Source organism: Mustelus asterias, chromosome 26 (assembly GCF_964213995.1).
Source record: "Mustelus asterias chromosome 26, sMusAst1.hap1.1, whole genome shotgun sequence".
NCBI classification, from domain to species: domain Eukaryota; kingdom Metazoa; phylum Chordata; class Chondrichthyes; order Carcharhiniformes; family Triakidae; genus Mustelus; species Mustelus asterias.
In genome coordinates, this window is record NC_135826.1 from 9,436,467 (window position 1) to 9,459,132 (window position 22,666).

At 41.5% G+C, this 22,666-nt stretch overlaps 1 protein-coding gene across 2 annotated transcripts in view; it reads left to right on the forward strand.

Annotated features, from left to right (window-relative positions):
• LOC144479462 (endophilin-A2-like) overlaps positions 1–22,666 on the forward strand; it is a 123,714-nt gene that overhangs the window by 45,653 nt on the left and 55,395 nt on the right. For both annotated transcript variants that reach the window (XM_078198153.1, XM_078198152.1), the window contains exon 2: positions 20,628–20,696. In XM_078198153.1, coding sequence (XP_078054279.1) covers positions 20,628–20,696 — 69 coding nt within the window. The remainder of the gene's footprint in view (positions 1–20,627; positions 20,697–22,666) is intronic.

Consider the following 22,666-nt stretch of genomic DNA (forward strand, 5'->3'; position numbering starts at 1 on the left):
GGGCTTTAACTGATATATTTTGCTTCCCATCATTCCAAAAAGACATGGCCCCTTATAGGAGTGTAGTTCTCCACGTATCAGGTGACCATTATTACTAAGTGCCCTCAGTGGTGAATGCCAGCAGGTTATTTAATTGTGAACTTGCACCCAGAGGATGGCATCTCTTGTGAGGAAGGGAAATTGCTTACAGAATTGCACCCCAAGCACACATTGTTATCATGGCATAAGAAAATTGTGGTTGTTGCGGGGGTAGGTAGTTGCTATCTCCAATTGGGAAGGACACATTGATAGATCTGCGACAGACAATAGTGATTTTAAACACTTATCTCTGACCAGATATCCTTCATGCGACTTCCAGTACGCTAATGGCAAGGATATCCTGGAGGTCACAGTGAGCATATCTGCTTAAATCTGATGACTGGCCATTATTAGTCTACTGTTGTCAGTGTAGGGACTTTCTGTTTAACATTGCTTGAATATATGACCTTGTGCTTATTTAACAAGAAATAAAAGTATTATGAATTAAACTGCAGTCCATGAATCAACACTGGTAAATAGCCGAAAATTAAGGGAGCAGTGTAACAATGCATATGAGAAGAGGGAATTTTGATAATAGATACTTTAAGACATAACTGAATCAGTGACTGAGAAAAATCAAGCAATATAAGTCGTGAAACCCCCAGTTGAATTAATTTTGTATATTTATCAAACTTACTATCACTTTTCTATCTCTGGTATAAATGAAATGTCCACTTCTAAGCCAAAATAATTCATCAAGTAAAGTCCCTTTTATAGTAATATCATTTACAGTACTTCAGTTTGCTGCTTCCCTTCTCATTCAAGCAGGGCTCATTGGATTGTGAACAAACTGATTGTTCTGTTTCTGGCCACATAGTTCAAGGTTTCTGAGGTGGTATCCATCATCCCAATTGTCGTCGCAGCTAAGATGAGCACTCAGTGTGTTTGAGCTCTACCCAAACTCAAATTAACTTCTACAATGCTTTTGTAATGTTAAATATGATCTGTTTCAAACTGAATTTTAATCTTTGATTGGGATGTCATAAAAATCTGTAGCCGACTAGTCAGTCACTTCCAGTTACATTTTTTAGTGGTTAGTGAAATTGAGAAACATTAAGGTAGAGCAGGGAGAAGTGAACTGTGCATCTTACTTTGCTATCACCTTGTATGAAAGTGCTTGCTTCTGGACATTGAAATAGGAAATATGTTCTGAAGCATTTTCCTCCACATATGGCAAAACTGTATAGCTGATATCCTTGCAGTGCAAGAGCATAAAAGATGATTTTGCAAATACCTCCTTGAGTTTAAAAAGCTGTTAATGTTTCTTAGAATTCTCATCTTCTGAACATATATTCTCCATGTACAAAGGATAGTACTGTTTGAGGAATGAGGAATAAAAAAAGCTCAAACCTCAATCAAAGCACCATGGTAATACATTCTGTGCTTTTGGATTGATTCTTGTAAAATACATAACACCAAACAGCATAAATCATTCTGAGCCTGGAATGAAAACTGATAAAGTGGCTATAAGCTCAGAAACTTGGATTACTTTCTCTTGTCAGTATCTGCAGCTGAGCCAGTCCCCGCATTGCATGAGTGAAAATGGGAATTGGTGAGTCCATAGGTTTAAAAAATGGGAAATGGTGAGCCCATTGCATTTTTAGCTGGCCAGTATTTCCGAGTAAGAAGTTTAACAACACCAGGTTAAAGTCCAACAGGTTTATTTGGTAGCAAAAGCCACACAAGCTTTCGGAGCTGCAAGCCCCTTCTTCAGGTGAGTATTTCCGAACCAGTGTCACCATTGTACATTGAAATAGGAAAGAATATTCAACCTGCTAATAATAATGCTGCACTTTTAAGTTGCTCAGTGCAATGATGTTGAGGCCGTGTGTTACCTTTCAGTGAATGGATTGGGTCTGCTTGTCTTCCAAATGCAGGCATCTGCATTGTGTTTGTAAATGTTGACGATAGCAAAAAGGAACTTTATCCTGTTCCAACTACCTGTTGGGTAGGGTGGGGGTCTGCAGGTGTTGCTATTTTGGGAAGGAAAGAGGAACTTCTCTTGGAAATCCTGTTTCATCTGTGAACCAAAACCTGCGCGCATCTGTGAGAAATCTGTGCCCTTCGCACTTTTAATACACATTTCAGGGAGCGGGGCTGGATCAACCCAAGCAGGTCAGGCTGCATCTGTAGAGAGAAACAGAATTAACTTTTCAGGTCAATCATGACGAGAGGTCATCGACCTGAAATGTTCACTCTTTTTTTTTCTCTCTCAGATATTGCCTGACCTTGTTTTCAGTGTTTTTCTGTTTTTATTTCAGATTTTGCTTTTGTTTTGGGGTTGAATCAAAGCTGTTTTTCATTATTGCAGCACATAAAGGAAATATCTATCATCTGCCTGACATCTGTGAACGCATTTAATCCCCATTCCAAAGAGGAAATGAGAAACTCTGCAACATTATTTACAGTTCTTTTGCTACACTATACAAGTTTGTTAGGTAGGATCTCTTCTGTTCAACTGTTTCAATGTCGTTTCTATGTCGTTTCCTCTTTAGTACTTGCATTGACTTCATAAATTGTGATGGATCATGGATGTTTGTGCAGGGAAAAGACTGCTCCTTCCTCTTATTTTCCTGCCTTCACATCAAGTATTTCCTGGTAACTCGAATGGTTCCTTCATCTTTGTGTTGTCTTGTCAATAAGTATGGATTGTTATGATCTCGTTAGAGACCAGCAACGTTGGGTATTTACTAAATGAATGAAGCTGCAGGGATTACTGTTCAAAATTTAAAAAAAATACGAAGTAAAAATCAGAGTATCAATGCTAATAACCATACTCTGAATATTAATGCTAATAACTATACTCTATCTTAGTTATATTAAGGTTTTAAAAGTACAATGAATACAGTTACTTATACTCTAAGCCAAACTTGTTAACTCAAATTTCATTCTGCAGCTAGGTGACTTAAACATGAGACTTGAGCACATTTTAAATCAGAAATTATAAGATTAACCACTTGGCCTGAGTACTGTTTCAAAGACTTGTTTATAGAACATAGAACAGTACAGCACAGAACAGGCCCTTCGGCCCACGATGTTGTGCCGAGCTCTATCTGAAACCAAGATCAAGCTATCCCACTCCCTATCATCCTGGTGTGCTCCATGTGCCTATCCAATAACCGCTTAAATGTTCCTAAAGTGTCTGACTCCACTATCACTGCAGGCAGTCCATTCCACACCCCAACCACTCTCTGCGTAAAGAACCTACCTCTGATATCCTTCCTATATCTCCCACCATGAACCCTATAGTTATGTCCCCTTGTAATAGCTCCATCCGCCCGAGGAAATAGTCTTTGAACGTTCACTCTATCTATCCCCTTCATCATTTTATAAACCTCTATTAAGTCTCCCCTCAGCCTCCTCCGCTCCAGAGAGAACAGCCCTAGCTCCCTCAACCTTTCCTCATAAGACCTACCCTCCAAACCAGGCAGCATCCTGGTAAATCTCCTCTGGACTCTTTCCAGCGCTTCCACATCCTTCTTATAGCGAGGTGACCAGAACTGCACACAATATTCCAAATGTGGTCTCACCAAGGTCCTGTACAGTTGCAGCATAACCCCACGGCTCTTAAACTCCAACCCCCTGTTAATACAAGCTAACACACTATAGGCCTTCTTCACAGCTCTATCCACTTGAGTGGCAACCTTTAGAGATCTGTGAATATGGACCCCAAGATCTCTCTGTTCCTCCACAGTCTTCAGAACCCTACCTTTGACCCTGTAATCCACATTTAAATTAGTCCTACCAAAATGAATCACCTCACATTTATCAGGGTTAAATTCCATTTGCCATTTTTCAGCGCAGCTTTGCATCCTATCTATGTCTCTTTGCAGCCTACAACAGCCCTCCACCTCATCCACTACTCCACCAATCTTGGTGTCATCAGCAAATTTACTGATCCACCCTTCAGCCCCCTCCTCTAAGTCATTAATAAAAATCACAAAGAGCAGAGGACCAAGCACTGATCCCTGTGGCACTCCGCTAGCAACCTGCCTCCAATCTGAAAATTTTCCATCCACCACCACCCTCTGTCTTCGATCAGACAGCCAGTTACCTATCCAATCGGCCAACTTTTCCTCTATCCCACACCTCCTCACTTACATCATAAGCCGACCATGGGGGACCTTATCAAACGCCTTACTAAAATCCATGTATATGACATCAACTGCCCGACCTTCATCAACACACTTAGTTACCTCCTCAAAAAATTCTATCAAATTTGTGAGGCACGACTTGCCCTTCACGAATCCGTGCTGACTATCCCGGATTAATCCGCATCTTTCTAAATGGTCATAAATCCCATCTCTAAGGACCTTTTCCATCAATTTACCAACCACCGAAGTAAGACTAACCGGTCTATAATTACCAGGGTCATTTCTATTCCCTTTCTTAAACAGAGGAACAACATTCGCCATTCTCCAGTCCTCTGGCACCATCCCCGTGGACAGTGAGGACCCAAAGATCAAAGCCAAAGGCTCCGCAATCTCATCCCTTGCCTCCCAAAGAATCTAGGATATATTTCATCAGGCCCAGGGGACTTATCGACCTTCAGTTTATTCAAAACTGCCAGGACATCCTCCCTCCGAACATCTATTTCCTCCAGCCTATTAGCCTGTAACACCTTCTCTTCCTCAAAAACTTGGCCCCTCTCCTTGGTGAACACTGAAGAAAAGTATTCATTCATCACCTCGCCTATCTCTACTGACTCAATACACAAGTTCCCACTACTGTCCTTGACTGGCCCTAACCTCACCCTGGTCATTCTTTTATTCCTCACATAAGAGTTAAAAGCCTTGAGGTTTTCCTTGATCCGACCCGCCAAGGACTTCTCATGTCCCCTCCTAGCTCTCCTAAGCCCCTTTTTCAGCTCGTTCCTTGCTAACTTGTAACCCTCAATCGAGCCATCTGAACCTTGTTTCCTCATCCCTACATAAGCTTCCCTCTTCCTTTTCACAAGACATTCCACCTCTTTCGTGAACCATGGTTCCCTCACTCGGCCATTTCCTCCCTGCCTGACAGGGACATACCTATCACGGACACCCAGTATTTGTTCCTTGAAAAAGTTCCACTTTTCATTAGTGCCTTTCCCTGACAGTTTCTGTTCCCAACTTATGCCCCCTAATTCTTGCCTAATCGCATCATAATTACCCCCCCCCCCCCCCCCCCCCCCCCTCCCCAATTGTAAACCTTGCCCTGCTGTACGGCCCTATCTCTCTCCATTGCAATAACAAAAGGGTTGGAATTTCTTAGGCCTTCTGCTTATTTGCGGCAAGGTTGTTCCACAATCATCCTCAACATTGGTGTCCCACAAGGCTGTGTCCTCAGCCCCTTACTCCTTGTACACCCATGTGTGGCCAAGTTCCCCTCCAACTCGATTTTCAAGTTTGCTGATGACACCACCATTGTGGGTCGGATCTCAAACAATGATGAGACGGAGTACAGGAAAAGAGATAGCAAATCTGGTGAACTGGTGCGACAACAGTGATCTCTCCTTCAATATCTTCAAAACAAAGGAGGTAGTCATTGACTTCAGGAAGCATAGTGGAGGACATATGTGGGGTTACAGGAATAGGGCTGGGTGGGATTGTGGTCAGTGCAGTCTCGATGGGCCGAATGGCGGCCTCCTGCAATGTAGGGATTCTATGATATGCCCCTGTCTACATCAATGGGGACAAAGTGGAAATGGCTGAGAGCTTCAAGTTTCTAGGTGTCCAGATCACCAACAGCCTGTCCTGGTCCCGCCATGCCGGTGCTATAGTTAAGAAAGCCCACCAATGCCTCTACTTTCTCAGAAAGCTAAGGAAATTCACCATGTCTGTTATGACTCTCCCCAACCTTTACAGATGCACCATAGAAAGCATTCTTTCTGGTTGTATCAGAGCTTGGTATGACTCCTGCTCTGCCCAAGACCGCAAGAAACTACAACGGGTCATGAACAAAGCCCAGTCCATCATGCAAACCAGCCTCCCATCCATTGACTCTGTCTACACTTCCTGCTGCCTCGGAAAAGCAGCCAGCATAATCAAGGACCCCACGCACCTCAGACATATTCTCTTCCACCTCCTTCCATCGGGAAAAAGGTACAAAAGTCTGAGGTCACATATCAGCCGACTCAAGAACAGCTTCCCTGCTGCCATCAGACTTTTGAATGGATCTACCTTGTATTAAGTTGATCTTTCTCTACAGCCTAGTTATGACTGTAACACTATATTCTGCACTGTCTCCTTTTCTTCTCTATATATGGTATGCTTTGTATAGCATGCAAGAAACAATACTTTCCACTGTATACAAGTGCATGTGACAATAAATCAAATTTTAAAAAATCCTCCAAGCACCCCACAGTTATGGACTCCTCATTCAACACACTTCACCCTCGCTCGCTTGCACGCTCTCCTTCCTCAACTTACCCTCAACTTGGCTATCACAGATTCCTTCACCCATCAAGACATTTAAACTCTCTTAGCCAGCACTCAGGTTCCCAACTGAATTCTGCTTGTGAACAATGATCCTTGCAGCTAAAGCTAAACTGTTTGAAAACAAAATCACTTCCAGAATCTACTCTTTTCTGTAAGTAACTTCTTGTTCACCCTTTGTTTTTGGTCAACTCCTAGGCAGCATGGTCACATGATCAATTACTGGAAGCAAATTGCTTTTTGCAAGAAATCATTTTTCAGAGAAACCTAGTTCTTGAAGGGACCGTCACCCCAAGATAAAGTATAGATTTTCCCCAAAATACACGAGTGATCACAAGACTTATTGACTGCTAACTGTGGTGTTATTAATTAGCAGTTTGAAACTACTTGAACTCATTTTAAACTAGGTTATTTGCAGTCATTAATGGGGAGACCGCTTGGGATGGAATCAAACCCATGTTCCAGAATTGAACTCCTCGTGTTATAATGTTGCTATTTGAGCAACTGTCGGTTCACCTTGGTAAATGTTTATTATTCCATCATGTTTCTTTGAATGGTAAAGCACGCCTGAATCATGGATACTACTCCCACATCTGGAAAGCTATTCAAACATCTCTCTTGCACCCATGGACAAGGTAGAAAAAATAGGTAATTCCTTTATCACCTCCAGTCTCCTCCTTGTCCGTTTCCATCTTGTCTTTGCTCCGGCAATCTTTATTGCCTTTTTCATTAGCTCCAGATATGCTCTTCTTCGTCTATCTGTTGAAATCAGGACTCTCTGCACAATCTCTCCCAATTAACTCACTCATTCTTAGGATTTACTTCTCCCTTGTCTCAATTGACAATTCCTACCACAATTTACAGATTTTGAAAATTAACGGATGTATTTATTTAAGGTATTGAGTGCCATAGAATCCTTACAGTCACTGTAGTGGGCCATTCGGCCCATCCAGCCTGCACTGACTCTCCGAAAGAGCATCTTTCCTAGGCCTCCCACTCCCCCACCGTAACTCTGTGCATTTACCATGGCTAATCCTCCTAAACTACTCATCTTTGGAGAGTAAGGGGAAATTTTGCAAGGCCAATCCACCTAACCAGCACATATTTGAAGTATGGGAGAAAACCCACATCGACACCCGGAGAACATGCAAACTTCACATAGTCACCCACTCGAGGCTGGAATCTAACCTGGGTCCCTGGCGCTGTGAGGCAGCAGTGCTTACCACTGCTCCACGGAGTAACTGAATTGCATATGCCAGAAATGTTTTGTGTAATCTCTGGTCTGTGCTGGTTGGTAATCTCAGATGGTGGGCAGTACAGATGTCGAATTGAGCATCGCATCCTTGGGCTAGAAAGGGGGAAAAAATTGGACACTGCTAGTTCTGATCCTGGTTAGTAATGTGTGACTTTCACTGAAAGTGTATGGCTGGTTGTCGGATGCTAACAGAACTGGCGCAGCTGTCGCCCTCTTCTCTTTCAACATCACGCAAATAGTCCACTGCATTCACTTTTTATATTCGCACATGAGCAGCCAGTTGTGTAAGATGCAGAATACCTGTTCCTTTAAAATGGGAAATAAACATCTAAATCCTTGAAGCTTACTCGCCTCCGAAGGGCAACTAATTCAACTGTTTAGAAATTTTATCCTGAAATACGCATTTAAATTCTTTATCTAGATGTTCTCAATTGGGAAAAAAAGGAATATAATTGCATTGTATCATTGGTAGAAATGACCTTGAATATTTCAATCAGCAAAAGAAAAATTCATCAGGAAAGGCAGCCTTCCAATCACACTTTTGACTTGATGTGTCTGCACTGCATGTGTGCTTGCCTTTTTTTTTACAACAACAAATCAAAATGGTCTGCCTGCATCTCCCTCCCCCATCAAATTTAGAAATGTTACAATTAGAGGTAGTAAGAAGTCTCACAACACCAGGTTAAGGTCCAACAGGTTTATTTGGAATCACGAGCTTTCGGTGCGCTGCTCCGTCAGGTGAATGAGTCACCTGATGAAGGAGCAGCACTTCGAAAGCTCGTAATTCCAAATAAGCCTGTTGCACCTTAACCTGGTGTTGTGAGACTTCTTACTGTGCCCACCCCAGTCCAATGCTGGCATCTCCACATCACAATTAGAGATGGTTGTGCACTTAGTGAAACAATTGAGATTGAAATATTCATCACCATTATTAAAAGAAGCATTCCATCAACTGTTACTGGGGACAAATATGCACAATAAAATGATAATCCACATAAAAGGGTGGTTATGCTGTGCATCTTGCACTGCAGTGAAGCCAAAACCACTTTGCAGTGACATAAATGTGCAATTGACCGAAAACCAAGCGATCGTTTGTATCAGAATCCACCTTTGGTGTGAGACTGTCTATTCCAACAATTAACCTGTTGAATTTTGGGTTCTTCGAACTTGAGTATGCTGAGGCTGGAAAATCTTTGCCAAAGTGTTCATGTCAAACAATTCCATATTGCATAGAACATCAAACATCTTCGTCTGTTACTAATTTATGTGACTATGTAGACTGCTTTGCAATATCATTGAGCCCAGTTACAGTGGTAAGCAAGGCCATGAAAAGGCCAACCGAGCTATATTTCCAGAGGGATAGAATTGCAAAATAGAGAAGTTATCACTAAACCTGTATCAACCTTAGCTAGATCACCCTTAGAGTACTGTGTGCGGTCTGGTTGCTATATTATAGAAAGCATATAGAGAGGCTGGAGAGGGTATGAAGAATACTTACAAGGACGATACCAGAAGTGCATGTATATGTACATCAGGAAAGGATCGACAAGCTAGGTCTCTGTCGCGGGAGGAAATAGACTGGTAGGGGACATAGCGGTGGTGGAAGGGTTAGGGGTGGTGGTGGTGGTGACCTTTAAAATTGTGAAATCTTTTTATGGAATGGATAGAGGATGAGCACAACTAGAGACCTTTAATATAAGGTAGTTGCCAAGAAATCCCAGAAATCCAATCGGTATTCAGAATAAATAATTTATCTAAAGTGTGAGGAGAATGTGGAACATAATACTCCAGGTTTTTGAAAATGCTTAATAATGAAAATAATGGACTTTGACGAACAAATTTAACATCAATAATTTTCAATGAAATAATCATTTTTCTGACATGTACCAAAACAGTAATATAGTGGCATTCAGCATCAAGCATACTCTTGCACCACCTCGAGGTGAGTTTCACAGGAAAGCCATTTTTACAATTTGCGGCACTACTCAATTTAACTTGTAAGTGCCAAATAGGATTTGTAGTACTTAAACCAATATACTTCTTTTGTGTTTTTCTGAATTCATCATCCGAAATTGCTTCCACAATTACTAGTGACAGCTATAATCAGTGGTACTTCACCCATTTTGTTAACAATGCAGGCTGCAGTTTGGGTTCCCAGCCAGGTATGTCCTGCTAGTTTGTTTCCTGTCTGGCTGGAACTCCTAATTGTCTCACTCAGATGAGAACTCTGGCACGTGTGGTTATAAGCATTCACAATGCTCCTCTCGAAGCAGTCGACATTTAGTGTGTTCTTGTGTGCAATGTTGAAATTAGCATAGGTTTAAAAGTACAGGCAGGCACTCCTGGACATGAGGTTTGTTACCATACTGGAATTACGCTCTACGTGGTTCCGAACCAGTGCCAAATAACTCCTTGGAGTTGATTCAGGTTTTATACTGCAAGTTCAGTATTGCAAAATTGGTACCAATGTGAAACTTACTTATAAATGTGGCCAAACTGGGTTTTTCAGGCAGTGCAGAGTTGAATTTGAAAGGGAAGCATTTATAATTCTATCACTCAGTACTTCTTATAGTACAAGTGAACATATTGTTCAAAATTTACCACTAATTTCCTAAATACCTTCAAGTTAATTCTTCATGAAGGAAAGGGTGAAAATGAGAAAATCTGTAGTATTTATTTTCAGTGAAACGAGGCTTGGTTGTTAACTCTGAGTTATCGGGTTGGACAAGTGAGTTACAGGTGTATGTGTCAGATTTTAGATGCTTATTTTAAAGTTAAGTTTATTCTTTCATGGAATGTGGGCATCGCTGGAAAAGCCAGTTCTTGTTTCCCATCCCTAATTACCCTTGAGAAGGAGATGATAAGTGCCCTTCTGGAACTGCTGCAGTCCATGTTCTTCAAAAGGCTAGTCATGGCACGAATCAATTCCAGCCTCCGAGTGCCTGGATCCACTCCAGTTTGCCTACCGCCGCAACAGGTCCACAGCAGACACCATCCGCCTGGCCCTGTGCCCTGCACTCAACCCTGGAACACCTAGATGGCAAAGACACATATGTCAGACTCTTATTTATTGACTCCAGCTTCACCTTCAACAACATTATTACTATGAAACTCATCTCCAAAATCCATGGCCTGGGCCTTGGCTCCTCCCTCTGCGACAGGACCCTGAACTTCTTAACCCACAGACCACAACCAGTAAGGCTAGGCAACACCTCCTCCACAATCGTCCTCAACACCGGTGCCCCACAAGGCTGTGTTCTCAGCCCTTACTATATTCCTTGTATACCTATAACTGTGTAGCCTCCAACTCGATTTTCAAGTTTGCTGGCGACACCACCGTAGTGGGTCGGATCTCAAACCATGATGTGGCAGAGTACAGGAATTAAATAGAGAATCTGGTGAACTGATGCGGCAACAATAATCTTTCCCTCAATGTCAACAAAACGAAGGAGATTGTCATCGACTTCAGGAAGCGTAAAGGAGAACATGCCCCTGTCTACATCAACGTGCACAAAGTAGAAAGGATCGAGAGCTTCAAGTTTTTAGGTGTCCAGATCACCAACAACCTGTCTTGGTCCTCCCGTGCCGACACTATAGTTAAGAAAGCCCACCAACGCTTCTACTTTTTCAGAGGACTGAGGAAATTTGGCATGTCAGCTACGACTCTCTCCAACTTTTACAGATGCACCATAGAAAGCGTTCTTTCTGGTTGTATCACAGCTTGGAATGGCTCCTGCTCTGCCCAAGACCGCAAGTAACTACAAAACGTCGACAATGTAGCCCAATCCATCACGCAAACCAGACTCCCATCCGTTGACTCTGTCTACACTTCCCGCTGCCTCAGCAAAGCAGCCAGCATAATTAAGGACTCCACACACCCCGGACATTCTCTCTTCCACCTTCTTCCTTCGGGAAAAAGATACAAAAGTCTGAGGTCACCTACCAACCGACTCGAGAACAACTTCTTCCCTGCTGCTGTCAGACTTTTGAATGGACCTACCTTGCATTAAGTTGATCTTTCTTTACACCCTAGCTATGGCTGTAACACTACATTCTGCACTCTCTTGTTTCCTTCTCTATGAACGGTATGCTTTTTCTGTATAGCATACAAGAAACAATACTTTTCACTGTATACTAATACATGTGATGAACCAAATTAAATGTGGCGTAGGTACACTGACAATGCTGCTCAGGAGGGAGTGCCAAGATTTTGACCCAGTGGCAGTGAAGGAATGGCAATATAGTTCCAAGTCAGGATGACGTGTGGCTTTACAATCAATAAGGATTGCAAGCATGTAATTAATCTTGTCAGTGAATGTAATTTCAGCATTCTCTTTGGAACAAAAATGTGTTATAACAAAGAGTGATTTTTTTAGCAGTATGAGATCCTCTGCTAGATTGGATGGGAACTGGCAAGGAAATGGCATGTGTTCTTTGACTTGTCTTTCCTGGCACAAAAAAATTGACGTACAATTATCATACCCTTCCATGGCCCCTTCCTTTAACCGACATCTGTTTCCTTCCAAGGGGGTCAGTATAAAATAATACTGCAAAATATAGTGTCATGCCTACAAATATTTTCCCATATTGAAAAACTTAGAGACAGAACTGGGGCTCACGACTAAGCTGCACTTTAAAAGTATGATGCTATAGTTTTCTGCCAGGTACCTGACGCTGTGCAATGTGTTAATAGCTGGGAAAGGTTAATGCAGGCAAAGATTTGTACAAGTCTTTAATGAACAGTCACTTTATTCCATCTCAAAATGAACTTCAATTGATTGCATTCAGTTCCTTGATTGATAAGACTATGAGAATATGTGGACTAAATTTCTGCTCAGCAGATAGCCTTGCACATTGAATTGGTGGTGGTGGTTCAAGGATCTGCGAAGATGCATTTCATACAATATTCACAGGTGATATTTATGTGAAAATTGTTAGTGTGATCCCATAAATAGATGCATATGTTGATACCCAAATCTTTGCAGGATATGCAACTTCTGATTGAATTGCAACATAAATAATCTATTCAGTGGCCTTGAGCTTTGTAAATTCATTGGCATTTTGTTCAACCACTGTTTTTCTGCTAGTCATTTGCCCCCTGAAGACATTCCTTGCTGGAGTATGGCATTAGTGCTCTTCAATACAGTGCCCAAGTGGGCATTACTTGAGGGAAAGCCTGATGGCGAAATTAGGCTTACCATTCAACCATAGTGTGTCAGGTCCTTACTGAACACTTAGTAACACTTATGCTTAAGCATATTATCTATGAATAGCAATCATGGATGGGAAAAACTGGCTGATTTCTTTTCACACTAACCCACGTCGTTGAGGGAAATTGGAACTAATTAGCACTGTCCTTGCTGAGATCAATTATCTCATAATAGGCCATCAAATCTAATGTTGTGCTTTCCTAATTAAATATTATCAGATTGCTCTCTTCACTCCCCAAAAGTTCTTGATAATTTCAGCGTTTCATCATTTTTGTTGGGCTCTTTGGTGATCCTGCAATTTCTTATAATAATTTGTTGCACTTCAGCGTCGCTAGGAAGCATTTATTGTTTACCCCTTATTGTCCTTGAGAAGGTAGTGCTAAGCCTCATTCTTGAAGTGCTTCAGTCCATGTAGTGCGAGTACTGCCACAGTGCTGTTAGTTAGGGTGCCCCAGGATTTTGACCCAAAAACCATAAGAGAAGGGGAATATAGTTACAAGTCAGGTTGGCTTGGGGACTTGGGGAACTTTACAGGTGGTGATTTTCCCGTGCATCTACACTCTTCCTTCTCAGTGGTAGAAATCATAGGTTTGTAGGGTGCTATCCAAGAGGTCTAGGGAATAGATGCAGTGCATTTGGTAGAAGGTGCACAGTGCAACCACAGTGAGCTGATGTGCAGCGAATGAGGTGCTGGGCAGGATATCGACCTGTATTATGTTGAATGCTTTGGCTGTTGTTGTAGCTGCTGTCATCCAGGCAAGAGGCAAATATTCTGTAGCACTCCTACCTTGTAGATGGTAGACATGCTTTGTTGAGTCAGAAGTTGATTTATTCAATGCAGAATTCCCAATCTCTGACTTGTTTCTTTACACCACCATATTTATGTGGTTGTTCCAATTAAGTTTTCTTACATGGTGGTTCCACTTTCACTGAAAAGTGATTCTGTTGGGTGTAAATGTAAAATAAGTTTCTGATGCTCAGTGGGGTGAGGCATCAGTCTATAACCAATGTGATGCTCTGAAAAGCTATTTGCATTCTGAAATTGGAGCAACATTATTATTGGAGCTCTGGAGATCAGGTGTAAGAAGGACTCAGCTTAAAAACTAAAGATCATCCTCATTCAAATAATGTAGCAAATCTAACAGTTTTATTTTTTATATTTTGAAGTTCCCATGGCCTACATGGTAGAAGGCAGTAATCAGATCACTGTAAAAGGTCTTTTGTCTGACTATTGGAAACTTGCTGAATCCCATTTCTAACTGCTTTAAGCAGCAGGATTGAAATTGGGATCTTATAATTTGGGATTTGTAGCTTCAGACCCTTATCCCATCACTGCACGATGCAGTGTATTGCTGAGAAATTGCTGTCGATTAAGACATTGATTGAAACTGTGTCCCCTTAATTAAATAAATATTTCTGGAAAGTTTGACTGGAGATATTCCTGTTGCAAGTCCTTGTTTGCTTCCCATATTATGAGTGATCGTGCCAGACTGAGATCTAATCTGTGCAATTGGTTTTCCCCGTGTGTGATCATGGAACAATATTTCAGTCTAGTCTCAAAATAATCTATTTCCACTCAACCACATAGAACCAATCATGTTTTCATCATCTTGAAATGGCAGTTAGTATTTCAGCCAAATATGTGTTGCCATGGGAGATTTACGCTCTATGGTACTTAAAAAACAATGGCGTCCAATGCTGCTATTTTTTTTAATTGATAAAAAACAAAAAATGTCAAACACTTGATGGGTCAGGCGGCATCTGCCTGAACTAAAGCTTCAGATCAATGATCTTTCATCGTGTGCTTGCTAATGATATTTAGAGCCAAATAAGACTGGGGTTAAGTACTGGTGAGAGCAATTTGAAATGATGAATTGTGAATTTCACACAAATTGGTAAATGCCTCCAGTGGATACTGAAGCAGGAATTGGAGGGATTATAGAAAATGAAATTTTCATGGACAGTGTAGTTCATGAAAATTGCAGGGTTGTGGGGAAAGCGGCAGGGGCATGGGACCAGTTAAATCGCTGCTGTAGAGAGCCAGCATCAACTTAACAGGCTGAATGAAGATCTCCTAAGCTGCAACCATTTGTGATTCTAAAATTGGACCTACAATCAGTCGTTGAAACTCAGTTAGAAAATGTGTCCTTGGGAGATGTGTGCGAGTGATGTTTAAGCTTCTTCATTCTTATGTTTTCTAAAGAATCTTGCCTTTCTCTGTGATATTTGTACATTTTCAAGGTTTTTCTATTCATACAGTCCTCCTGTTTTTTTCCCTCCGTTTTTGATGTCTCAATATGACATGCTATGAATGTCAAGTTGTGTTGGATGCAGTCAAGTTTTATATAAATTTTTTTCCTGTATCGTTGTTTTTATGGATCTTTGTTTAAAAAAATAGTGCAGAAGGTCAAAGGTACTGTACTTTTGGGAGTCAGTAACACTGAAGAAATGAATATTACAACCACAGTTAGACATTGGCTAGGTTTGAAAATAAGATTTAAGAAAGCTTTCAATAATTAGTGTTATGATGGACAAACTGAAATACTTTATTTTCTCGTCATCTCTCTGAAAGCGGAGGTGGTTTAATTTTTTGAAATAGGCTACAGCTTGTTTCCCTAAGCTCTCTGTATGTGAGGTCAGTTTTTAATGTGACAAAGCAAATTGCCCATGATTAAATCAGAAGTATTGTTTATTACCTGAGGTGAAGCATCTCATGCTCACCCTGGCCATAACAAACTGCAAAACTTATGGTCCAGGCAGGTTTCATAAAACACTTTGGAGTTTCTGACCTAAATTATAACAACTGCTGTTGGAAATTTCCAGTAACTGTAGTCAACTTGTGAATCATGTGGCCTGTAGGAGTCATCTTTTGGTTTAGCAAGGCCCACTTTTTAAATAAGTCAAAAAGTAAGGTTGATTTTAAAGTTTATGATTTCTCGTGTCCTAAGGATGTGACTGTTTTGAAAATGGGCATTAAAAGGTATCTCATGTTGAATAAACCTTACTTTAAGTTTAAAGGATTTTTGTCTTTCACATGTTGTGATTTTTCTCAAAAAATTTAGAGGATGTATCTGAAGGCTCCATACCCAGAGAGGCCCATGTTTAATTCCTGCATTTATTCACAGTTAATCTGTTTTTTTTTGTTGTGCATTTACTGGTACTCTACTGCTGCAAGTTCTCAGCGTCACGTGCCTTCTGCAACTGATTAGTTCCAAGGAGTAGGGCCAAGCTGACTCCACGGATGGTGGAGTTGACTTGGGGAGGAGGTTGTACAGGAGCCTGGAGTAAAGAGCGCTGGAGGACAAAGAAAGTAACCCAGAGGAGGTTCAAAAGATGAGATGTGGAGGGATTTGAAGATAAAGATTTTAAATTAATCTTTGTGAATTATTGGTGGTCACTAGTATTGCAAGCAATTTGAAGGGATGAATTGAAGACTTTTTTAACACACTACTTCTGTAGTTTGGAGTCTGGAGTTAATTGCTTTTCACGATTCTCGGATGATTGCTGGTTCAGCAATGCAAATGTGGGGAACGAGTGCACAAATGTTTGATTCCCATGACCCAAAATAGAGAAGTGGTAATTGTTTAAGTACCTAAAGAGTATCAGATTAGAAATGCTGTCACAATGTAAGTGTCTTACATTATTTCACTTTTACTGTTGGTATCTACTCCAAGCCAAATAACATCACAGTTTGAAAGACCTTTCCTAGTTGTCTTCAGTTGTAGCTTTTGAGTGCCAAGAAGAGTTTTAATTTTAATCAAAGACTCAAAATTAAATTTGCTAAGAGGTTAATAGAATTGTGAGCATAATTTTATTTGATGCAATGTCAGTAAAAGTGGATGGGTAAATATTTGGAGATACGTACTTAATTGCATTAATCTATTTAGGTAATACTGTCTCCTATACCACTGCCTTGACTACAATAGATGAGCCCACCTTGCGCCACCTCAATTACTTTTGGAGGTGGATTAAGGCTTGGTTTGTCAAGCTTGCTTTCTTTGAAGTGTTCTCTGATTAAATGCCCATTGTGCAGACAGCTAGCAAATGAAATGTAAAATTAAGTATACAGACCAGTTCCATCTTCAGACTACCATGATTTGGCTGATGAGTGGCACAGTGATTAGCACTGCTGCCCCAGTGTCAGTGACCCTGGTTCGATTCCAGACTTGGGTAACTGTCTGTGTGGAGTTTGCATATTTTCTCTGTATCTGCATGGGTTTCCTCTGGGTGCTCCAGTTTCTTCCCACAGTCCAAAGATGTGCAGATTAGGTTGATTTGCCATGCTAAATTACCCCTTGGTGTTAGAGGGATCAGCAGGATAACTATGTGAGATTATGGGGGTAGAATCTGGATGGGAGTGTTGTCGGTGCAGACTCGATAAACCAAATGGCCTCCTTTTGCACTGTCGAGTTTCTATAATTTGTCTAATCTCATATGGGGTGCTATACTTGATTAGTACCCTTAGGCTAGGAAAGAGAAAAATCCAAGCAAATTTCCTATTTCCGATTTGCTGTCCCGTGGCTCCAGCTGAAAATTGTGTCACTGCACGTGGGATGAGGACAAAACCAGGTTTTGCTCTGATGCTTTCCATACTGCGGTATAGCCTGTTAACACTAATGGTCTACAGGTTAAGATTGACCACTTGAGTCAATGTGCTGAAATGGATGATATTCAAGGGAAGCCATACTTGATGTGAATTAACAGCCTTAAGGAAAAATCAAGTAAAGGATGTACTTTTATCATATTGTGTAATAGACAATTTTTCTGTTTAGTGAGACTCTAATACAAAAGTAAGAAGATACAGTAGATGTATTAAGGTTGTCAGTTGAGTACTTCTTTCACACTCTATGCCCCACCATGGGATGAATTTTGCAAAGAACTAAAAGTATAAGTTAGTGTATTTCAAATTAATTCTATGCTGTTTTATTGATTTCTTGCCATGATCCAGCCTAATGACCTTGTATTGCTCCGCTTAAGTGTAAGCAGAGAAATCGATGCTTCTAACATGAGTCAGAATCATAAGCCAAGCACTGGCTTTAATTTCAAGAGGAATAAAAGAGTGAAACAATGTTGAACTCATATAGCATCTGATTAAAACACATTTGGAGGATTGTGAACAATACTGGTCTCCATATTATCAAAAACGATATAGAGGCATTGGAGAAAGTCCAAAAAAAGTATACCTGAATGAGGTGAAATCTCTGTTCTACCACCAGGAAAGATTGAACAAGCTGGAGCTCCAAGGTGACCTGTTAGAGGTCTTTAAAACCATGAAGAGGTTTGATAGGTTAGACATCGAAAAGGTGATTATATTTGTGGGTGAAATCCAAACTAGAGGCTATCAATATAAGATTTATTCATGTGCGTGCGCTCTACCCTTGTCTCAATGTCTGCTGATGCCTCTTCCTGAACCATTTTCTTGGAAGCTTTTTGTCCATGATGATTTGCCATTGCCTTCCACCGTGTTGGCTAGGGCATGGTGTCAGGTCCCAAGTCTACCTCAGCCGGAACGAGATTCTGATCCACCTTGGCCATCTAGTCTGGAACTAGTTGCCCCCGCCAATATATGATGGCTGCTGATAAATCTAGTAGGAAATTCAAGACAAACCTCACCCAGAGAGCAGCTAGAATGTGGAACTCGCTTCCACAGGGAGCAGTTGAGGCAAATACTATAGGTGCATTTAAAGCAAAGCGAGATGAAAACGAGGCAAAAGGAGTAGGGGGATATGTTTGGGTTAGGTAAAAATAGATGAGAGAAGACTTGTATGAAGCATAACACTGGGCTAAAAAGCCAGTTTGTGTGCTGTAGGACCATTTATAGGGCCATTATGGCAAAGGAGGAAGCCTTCGGTCCATTGAATTCATGCCGGCGCTCTTTAGAGCAATCCAAGCTGTCCTTCTCCTCCACTCAATCCCTGTAGCCCTGCACTTTAACTTCCCTTGTGCCCAGCCAATTTCCTTTTTAAAGTCATCCGTCGTCTGTGCACTTGATACTTTGTATTGAAAGCCAGCCTGCACCATTAGGACTGTGCTTTAACTTAAGTCTGTGCTTTCAGGAGGAGGAGGAGTAAATAGTCTCATAACACCAGGTTAAAGTCCAACAGGTTTATTTGGTAGCACGAGCTTTCGGAGTGTTGCCCCTTCATCAGGTGAGCCTTGAGGAGGAGGGAGAACAAACCTGAAAATTTGAATAGTTGTGATAGCATATCTTGCCTTTACTCTCTGTCTGCAGAAATGGTGGCTCAAGATCCAGAGAAACCAGGAAATTACAAATCTCGCTGACGAGGTTACGACTTCCAATTCTCACTCCCCTTGCCGGCGATGTGATAGGGTTTATGCCCACAACAGACATGGACTTGATATAAGAACATTTCCAAGCGTATAATTAAAGACCCCTCGCTGAATATTGAGCCTGAGGCTCATTTTCAGACTGCACATCAGCACAGTTTACAGCAGGTTCACCTAGATTCAATCCTGTTGTGGAGATCCCCTCATGAGTGTTAGGTGAATATAGTTCCCCAGGGGAGAGGGACATGGCCTGGCAATGACCCTGGCATTGCTGCTTGGCACTATCCCAACCTGTGCCAGGGCAGACCCCAGTGGGAGCCTCGTGGGGAGGAGGGGATTTATTTATCTGTGGTGGTAGGTGGGAGTGGATGTAGGAGGTGGGCTGTTTGGAGAGGGGGAAGGGGTCAGGGTGTCGGCACTGACTGCTGGGGACGGGAAGGAAAGAGGGAGTCCAACGTTCAGGGGAAAGGGGGGCAGGGTTCCTGCACTGACCATTGTGGGTGGGTGGCAGAGGGGATTGAGTGTGCAGCGGTGGAGCAATGCTGGCTCTGATCGGGATGTGGGGTGAATACCGGCTCAGATCTGGGGCTGGTTAATACTGGCTCCAATCAGCGGGGGTGAATGCTGGCTCCAATTCCTGGGGCAGGGCTGTAGCTGCTGAGACATCTGTGGTGGGCTGATGGGGGTGGTTACTTTTTGCTATGATCGTGCGCCCTTTAAACATGGTACCCTGTCCTCAGTGCAGCTGGGCTTTGCCACCCTGTTGATGCTTGGTCCCCGACATGATGGCGTGAAACACGTTCACTTTTTATGACAGTGTATAGTAAGATCTGGAGAGAAAACCAGCCTGTTTCTTTGGAGAGAAACACCATTTGCTTTCTTGCCAGAACCAACCCTCTGCCATTTTTTGGTAAGATTTCCCCCAATACCTTGCTCCGTACCACTGGAAGCTTGTTCATCAGTTTTCATATTTATTTTCTGTACAGCTGAACCCTGTTAGATTATGTGGTTAACCTATAGACTTCCAAAACCCATTCATATTGGCCCTCAATTGAATTTTGTCACTAAGCAAATTATTGACCTGGTTAGGAAATTTGTTGAGTAGCAAAAGTCTCATCAAAAATGAAATCCATACATTTGGGTCCAAAACAGATCATTGGACGCTATGTGGTTTGAGCGTAATGCAAGTTATCATAGCCATCGTCTGCTAATCAAACCTGAGACATCTGTTGGACTAGAATAAAAAACACATACCCTGCATAATTGCTGTAAGGCTTAGACAGTTTTATAACGTTGGTATGATGATAATTTGGTATAAGGTCCTGTACGTTCTGATTCAATTTCTTACTTTGGAAGTTCATGGTTTTGTTTTATTTTCCCTAGCTTGTCAGTGAAAAGGTCGGTGGTGCAGAAGGAACCAAGCTTGATGAAGACTTCAAAGAAATGGAGCGGGTAGGTGAATGATTGGATTTCCTTAAATTCTTGTACTACAGGGGTAAAAAATAGTGCTCAAAATATGGCAGAATGGCCATTTGTAGTCTTGCTGTCCCTCCCCCTCCCCTTGATCATTCTTGGCGGATTTTCTGTCCCATATATATCTGGGTTTGTGCAGCAATAGGATGTTGACAGATTTAGGATTTGATGCTAAGATATAAGAGCAGGTGTAAACCATATGGCCTTTTGAGGCTCTTCTGATATTCAATACAATCATGGCCGATCATCTGCCTCAACAGCATTTACTTGCCCACTCCCAAATCCCTTTCTTCTTTCCGAGTGACTAAAAATCTGTATATCTCAGCCGTAACCATATTCAATGATTCACAACCGTTGAGTAAAGAAACATCCCCTCATCTCAGTCTGAAATGATCAACCCCACCCATGTTCTAGATTTCTCAGCTAGGGAAAGAATCAGTATCTACCCTCTCGAGCTCCTTCAGAATCTCGAATGTTTTAAACTCTAAAGAATATAGAACCAGTTTAATCAGCCTCACTCTCATTCCAAGAATCAATCCAGTGAAACTTCACTCTTTCACTTCTCGGGCAGGTCTATCCCTCCTTGGGTATGGATACCAAAACTGCACACACTGCTCCGGGTGTGGTCTCACTAAAACCCTGTAGGATTGGTGCAAGACTTCCTTACTCTTGTATCCTCCTTGCAGCAAAGGCCAACATGCCATTTGCCTTCAAATTACTAGCACGCTAACTTTGTTCCTTGCATGAATCCACCCAAGTTCCTTTGAACATCAACATTTACAAGTTTCACACCTTTTAAAATATATTCTGCTTTTCTATTCTTACCACCAATTGATTAACCTTGCACTTTTCCACATTACACTTCATCTGCCACCTTGTTTTCTATTCACTATATCTCTTTGATACCTCTTTGCGTCCTCTTTGTATTCTCCTTAGAGCTTACATTGCCACCTATCTTTGTATCACGAGCAAACCTATTTTCAAACTCTTGGTCTCTTTTTGTCTAAGTCACTAATTTAAATTGTAAATAGCTGAGGCTTCAGCATTGATCCTTACAGCACTCCACTAGTTATTGCCTACCGACTTGATAATGCCCTGTTTCCTCCTATACTTTGTTTCCTGTCTGTTAACCGATCCTCTCACCCTGCTATTAAATTACCCCAACTCCCGTCACCTTTCTCTCTCGTTCTCAACCAAATGCTATCAGAGACTTGGTTTGCTCCCTTACAGCAAACAAAAATTTCTTGAACTAAACTAGTAGAGCTTTGTGGGGAAGTGCCTGACCTCCCCTTAACAGTTTATCACCTATTTGTGGTTTGATTTCATGACTCAGTGCAAAGGAATCCATATCACAGCCCCATGTTGATTATTCTGTGATGCAGAATGCTTCAATTCTTCCAAAGCCCTTGAGCAAAATGTTACTCAGCATTCTAGGCACTGTTAAAAATGCTTTCGTGCAACACTCTGCATCAACTATAGTTTGGTCATTTGATCTATTTTGCTAGTAATGCAACATAGTCTCCTTTTGCCTTGGTAATGTTCACTGATCAAGCCACTGATTAATTTGGATTTACAATTTTGATGGGGGTCTTGCTAAATATGTTGGGGAACAGATAAGAAATTGCTTTATTTTTTCCTTGCTCCACTGAGATTTATTTGGCTGTCCCCTTTGATCTGAGGTTAGTCATAAATCACTTGACTTTGGCTAATGTGCTGCATATTACTACAAAGCCAGGATATGTTAAGTCATAGGTTAAAGATTGGATCATTTACAACAATATTAAAATCTAATTGTGTTTTACAAAGACTGAGCATCTGAACTCAACGTGGAAATTTCAACATCATGAACCTTTTTTGTTTCCCATCCCAAGCTGCTGATGCCAGTTGCCAATTGTGTTGCTATCAGATGTGATCCAACAACTTTGAACAGGCTAAATTGAATTTGAAAC